The following is a 6,873-nucleotide window of genomic DNA, read 5'->3' as shown; positions in this document are numbered from 1 at the left end:
CCCTCTGAGACTCAAACGGTTAATCCGATAAAAGGACGGTAAGGCACGTCTAGTCTTCGTTATTGCCGTCGCAACACATACTTAAGCACTAAAATTATCGAAATACATACTGGATACAGACGTTTTGTTCTTGTAGTTATTATAAATACGTATTTACATTTGAAAAGTAATTTTTATTGACGTAGAAACATAATTATATATATCCATTTATTTTTATCACTGTACTTTAAGTATTATTACTACATACTATATTTAAATGTATATACATTGCGGATCGATAATTCTTGTATTAACGCTAGGACTTGAGAGGATATTTTTCTCGATATTATTTGAACGTCAAAAGAAAGTAAAGCCGTTTTAAATTGGAACAGCAGAGTAAAATTATGTTAGTCCATTACTCGGAACAGGGCAACCAGGTCAATGTGAATGCAACGATAAGCACGAAAAGTGCTTACATACAGAAATTTTATTATTCGTCTGAAATACCGGCAATAAAGAAGGAAATTGTCTACAGCACCATCAATGCCAACTATCAAGAAGTTACGCCTATTTATTCGTGCTCCTTTCGTTAGCGAACAAATAACCCCCCACCGAGTTATTCATATAACGCGAATATAAATATGCAATATGCTCGTGAAAACATTTAAATACTTGCAATCCAGATTACTAACTAATAAACCACGTAGTTTCAAAATAATATTTTAACTGTAATAAAATGCAAGCATTATAAGCTATGTGCAAGAAATTAAGAACAGATCTGAAAAATATATGTAAAATCAATAGCTGGTTAAACATGCGATAAATATAACGTTTATGCAATTCAAGAAAATATTCATTTATGTCTATAATCGGTATAAAATTGTGGATTCAGGTAATCCCAAAGGAGGTTTCATATCTATATGAAACGATATAAAAATAATTTCAATGCTCGAGTATTCTCGCAACCTCGGTAAATCGTGTTTTCATATCCAATGTCATATGTATATACCAATTCTGTGTACGTTTCCAAATAAACCTGTAATTTTACGCATATGTTCCGAAATTTCAATTTAAATCGTTTATTCTGTTCAATATTACTTTGGAATGTTTTCATGTGTTCGAATACTTTTATGCACAGCAAACACGAATATGCAGTACCAAATACTAAATAAAAAGTCAAATAAAAATTGAAAAATTAGAATACTTGTTCCAAAAATAAAATAAATCATTCAAAATTAAATAAAATTTTGTATAAAATTCATTTGTTAACACGTTCCCTGCCAGACCAAAACGTATGCGCCCCACGCTTTACAGTTGTATTGTTTTGTTTCTGGCGTATGCCTTACAATGATTAAAATAGTGCAAAAATCATAATTATCAAGGAAAGGGTGTGTAGTTTAAGATGCACAACACAACAAACCAATAAATTTATTTTTCTAGGAATTAGTTTAACAAATACTTGGCTGAACATTACCAAGCGAGTTGCATCCTCGCATATAATTTTTTTTATCATGCCTATATTAGTTTAAAATAAAACATTTTAATTGAAATCAAGTGTGTATACAATTACAAAGGGACGTTACGGTGAACTTTGTTAAAACATGGCAAACATAAGTGTGGTTTATCCACACAACTATCGCAGAATGTTGCAATTTTTACAGTGCAGTTTCTTGCCGATTGTGAACCTAAATTTTTAACATTTTTTTCGTAACAAATTTTGCAGTTAAAACAAGTTGCGGTAAAGAAACTGACCACCACGCCGCGTGGGGCGTATATGTCCCACGATCAGATGAACGCATCAGCAATAGTATTAAGATGCCCATAATTGACTGCATAATAAATTTTTAAAAAATTCTTCATTTTACAATGATAATACCAAATGGCTTGAACGGAAAGTTCAGCGTGGGGCGCATACACCCCACGCGGCAGGGAACGTGTTAAATCGTGAAGTACCGTTTCGTCGGTATAATTATTCCTCCAGGAAGAATACTATATTGTCAACCCTGTACCCCAGGTAAAGCACGATGGAACATTGACCTTTGATGACCATATACCCTAAGTATTGCGTCCCGAACACTGCAACTCGCTCGGGGAGTTTCGCGGGGTTGTAAGGCCCCTTACGCTGCTGCGGCAATGTTGCTGGGATGCGGCCTACTCTAACTTGATAGAGGTAGACCTGGTTATTGTTGAACTGCAGAGATTTCTATAGTAGACAGTCTCCTGCGCTGAGTTGTTGGTGGGTCTCGATGATAATGGTGTGCTCGTGATGGAGTTTTAGGAAGAATCTTTTTGTGAATGTCTTGTCGGTGGTTTTATAAGGTTCGTCTGTCTGCTGATTGGTTGGTATAATATTGGGGATGTGTGCTAGCTTCAGCGTCTTTCGGTGGTAGTGGTTGTTTAAACAGTCTAGGTCCTTATGCCTGTCGTCTGTTAAAATAGTTACTACCAGAAAAACAAATCCGACTAGAGCGTGTAGAGTATGTTCTTCGAAAAGAAAACGGAGCGAAACCCGATATATTTGCAAAACTTGTGGTGTACCATTACACGTAGGTGATTGTTATACTTTTTATCATACGAAAAAGAAATATTAGGAGTTGAATAATAAATAAAATTTATTAAAGTTTATTTATATTGTTTTACTTCCACATCCGCTTTCAAAACGAGAGCCGGGCGCATGAGGTAAATTTTCAGAAAAGTTGCCGGTCAGCAATGTGTTAAAGGGTAATATATCGGTCCTTGTCACGGTTTACCCAAGTGGTGGCTTAGGTGACAATGAGTGTATAGAAATCAAGGGACGCTGACAATAAGGACATAAAACAGTCCTCCACTTGACCTGGGACATTGCGGTCCTAGGGCCGCAACACTAAGTACCTGGTGTATGGGACAGTAATTCATTTCTCTTTCCAAGAAACTATTTGCACTTCCAATTCTTACACTTTAAAATCGGAAACTCCCACAATTTATAACAACCAATGGAAAAATAGTTAGCCCTACCAAGGGTTCCTATTTTAGCCTTTGTAGCATTCTTACAAGGAATATAAGACGGACGAGACGTCGTAAGAAGTCAAAGCTTGTAGAGAACACGTAGTATCGAGTTACCTCTCATAGAGCACACATAGAAGCAAATTTGCTCTCGAAGACTATAACGCTTCTTCAACATCAGAACGTTGGTTCCACGCAGTTAGTTATTCAGCGTTGTCTCTTTCGCTACGTCATTAACACGCGCAGCTTCGTCACGGTCAGAAAATAGTAGGGTCTCTAAAGACCCCGTTACCGTATCGCGAGGGTTAACACCACTCAAAATACAGCCGACTACACACTCGAAGAACCACAAATTTTCTCTTTGAATTCACCCTCCAGTAGTAAGACCGTAAAACAAGATCAACAGAGTGACGTGATACATTTCTGGACCTTCGAGCCGGATTCTTGAGAAATATTTATCAGCGTCATTGCAACGTTGTGACACTTGTACTCTATTCGGGAGACAACATCAGACAACATACTTCAACTACAAGAGAGGCTTGATCCAGAGAAGACATACCAAGCCGACTGCCAGGACCACAACGTTCCCGATTGGACATTTGGATTCAACCAGAGTTGGAGACTTTTTCCTGCATTATCGTCGGAGCCTTCCTGTGATTTCTTCACTTAAAGACATCCTCGAAGCTGTATCAAGAACAGAAGTCTGCTTGAAATTCACCATCATCCTACGGACGTTTTGTTGCGTCATTACGTTGGTGCGTCAAACGAATCATTTTCCTATCTGTCTTTCCATTTTGCAAATCACCATAACATCAACGAAAATGACTTCAACTCAAATATCAACGCATATGAAACAACTGATACAGAAACGAGCCATTCTTAAGACTCAAGTAACGCGAATCCTAACATATTTGAACGACACTCCAGACGCTTCTATTATTTCATTAGAAATTCGTCAAAAGAGGCTAGAACAGTTGTACGATTATTTTTCGGAGACTCAGACAGTGCTGGAATTAGGAGAAACGAATGAAGAAACCGATCATTCTTCGGAACGCGAAAAGTTCGAAAACGAATATTATTTAGCCGCAAATTTAATTACTGATCGTTTAAAAGAGCTTTACAAACCTGCCAGACCTGCATCTGATGTTAAACCTACGGATTCATCTAGTAACACGTTCCAAGCTCTTTTGGGAATTAAATTAGAACCCTTTGATGGCAATCCATTTCAGTGGCATGATTTTCGCTGCATCTTCATGTCACTCGTACAGGATTGCGAGAATCTATCCGGCGTGCAAAAATTGCTTCTATTAAAAAATTTTGTTTGTGGTGACGCAGCGGCGGTAATCGCATCGTTGAACGCGACGGAAGAAAATTATTTAGTTGCATGGGATTTGTTGAAAAAGCAGTGCTATAGACCCAGACTGCTCATCGACGCGCATTTACAACATTTGTTAGAACTTCCGGTCGTTACGTGCGATAGTCCTTCGAAACTCAGACATTTGATACGACAAGTACAAATTCATGTGGGCAAATTAAAGGTTTTAGAACAACCCACGGAACATTGGGATACAATATTAATTCATATCCTTGTAAAAAAGTTAGATGAGAAAACGCGACGTGCGTGGGAGAGATCATTAGAGGATGACGAAATTCCTACATTCAATCAACTAGTCGCATGTATCAAGAAGCAAATACGTGAATATGAGCTCGAGCAAAAATTGCCCGATTCGCTCAAATCGAATACCTCGGATAATCGTTCACAAGGAAAAACTCAAAATCGCGATCAATCTGTTTCGACACAGACTCAGCAACAGTGTATCGTTTGTGAAGAGGAACATTCTATCTATACGTGTCCAAGATTTCTACAATCATCGGCTAATGATCGTTTCAACACGGCAAAGAGATTAAAACTCTGTGTTAACTGTCTTGGATCAAATCACTTAGTCAGTAATTGTAGATCATGGAACTGTCGTAAATGCGAAAAAAGGCATCACACGCTTCTTCATTTTTAGTGGATATTCCTATTGAGATTATGGGTTCTAATAGTAAAATAAGTACGATATATAAATATTCTTTGTTGAAACCTTTTATTTCTTAAGGAAGGTATATGTTGCGGATAGAAATGCACACCAATATCTTCTACGTTTTTTAACAATTAACACATTGGTATATTTAGATAACAATATTTAAATATGTTAGTGGTAGGTGAAATTTAATAACAATAAGAACAATTATTTATTTAATTATAAAGGTTGTCCTGAATTCATTAGATATTTCCATCCCATGCATACATGTTCCACTCATTCCAATACATATGTATTTAAATCTATGTAACCATTACCACAAAATAATGAAACGCAATAAATTATTTTAAACAAAAAATTGATTGACCCTTTCTAGAAAATTCTCTCTCTCTCTCTCTCTCTCTTTCTCACTATTATTAACCGTTACATACCCATATTTCCTCTTTGACGATTCTCACATAATTGTTTTATTCTGGTACGTTCTCATTTTTAATTGTTCAATGGGGCACTTTTTATTTCAAAGTATCTTCTAATTAGTGGTTATATTCAAAATGTACTAATTGTCCATTTTCATTCAATGTTGCTCAATGTAGTTTAAGTAGTTCAAGCGCTTCGGTCACCAATGACCACCGTGGGTCAAAATGTTAATATCTAGTAAATATCTCAAAAACTATCGAGTAGTGGCGGCTATAATGATATATATTCTTGAATTGCATGACGAAATCTACAAACCTACAAAGTTTCAATTAAATCGGTGACTCGAAGGACTTGCACTCTCCTTGTTAATACCGTTTACTTTGGAAAACATTTTTGAGCTTATTAACGCAACATACTTATCAATGAGTGGATGTATGAAATAAAAGTTCAGGATTTTGTAAATATTATTTTTTATTGCTCACTGCTTATAATTTACCATGGTATGATAGCATTTAAAACATTCTCCGACATGCAATCCCGGTTTTCTATTGCTTCGATTCACTGTAATTATGTCTTCCGATTCTTCATTACTTTCCACTTCAAGTGTACACTTATAATTTACCATGGTATGATAGCATTTAAAACATTCTCCGACATGCAATCCCGGTTTTCTATTTGTATATCTGCTTCGATTCACTGTAATTATGTCTTCCGATTCTTCATTACTTTCCACTTCAAGTGTACATATTTTTTGAAATTGTCTTTCTATGACCTCGTGACGATCACTGTCACTACTTTCAAATTGTCACGCCCCGTTCTACGTCGTCTTTCCTGTCTAGCCCTAATCTTTTGAAAAAAAAATTCTCTTATGGCAATTTCGACTTGGAAAATACTTTTTACCTGCACTACAAATTCTTACTGTACTCCACGATGGGTTTGAAACTACTAAAACTAAGCTCTTGCTTGCAATCGGCATGGCCTATTCGGAATATGCTACACCGCAGCTCTATCTTAAACGCTGTGTCCAGTGACAACCCTCGACAATAGGGCTTGCTGAAACGAAACGTTGTGTCAAGTGACATTAGTACTTAGGAATCATTTCATTGCCCTGGCAGAACAATGAATTCACTTGCGGCAAGAGTCTTCAAACGATCCCAGGCTTACAGTTAACTTACATATACTCAACAAAGCTCACTATGTGTCGATCCGTTGGAAAGAAAGAAAATGTTAGTCAGTTCTTGGAAACTGCTTATGCAATTAGTCAGTTTACAAATTGTAGTCGTGTTTCAAAGGGACTAATCTTATCTCAAACAGCTCAGTTATTTGACCCACTCGGATTATTCGGTCCTATAATCATTAAGGCCAAGATTGTCAGGCAGGTATGCGGGCTATTTTGCACACGGTCAGGCATGAATATTGGCCGATGGACGGTAAAGGTATTAACCCTTTGCACTCGGTGATTATTTTCGTC

The 6,873-nt window shown here is 36.8% G+C and overlaps 1 protein-coding gene across 1 annotated transcript; it reads left to right on the top strand.

Annotated features, from left to right (window-relative positions):
- The first annotated feature begins 3,782 nt into the window (after nucleotides 1–3,782).
- LOC108550465 (uncharacterized) lies at nucleotides 3,783–4,973 on the top strand. Its single transcript, XM_017904205.1, has one exon. It carries the CDS (start codon nucleotides 3,783–3,785, stop codon nucleotides 4,971–4,973), a length of 1,191 nt encoding a protein of 396 aa, XP_017759694.1.
- Nucleotides 4,974–6,873: the final 1,900 nt, after the last annotated feature.

The sequence above is a fragment of the Eufriesea mexicana genome, unplaced genomic scaffold (assembly GCF_001483705.2).
Source record: "Eufriesea mexicana isolate 0111107269 unplaced genomic scaffold, ASM148370v2 scaffold2827, whole genome shotgun sequence".
Lineage (NCBI taxonomy): Eukaryota > Metazoa > Arthropoda > Insecta > Hymenoptera > Apidae > Eufriesea > Eufriesea mexicana.
Note: the sequence above shows the minus strand (reverse complement) of the source record. Positions and strands in the feature narration are given on the sequence as shown.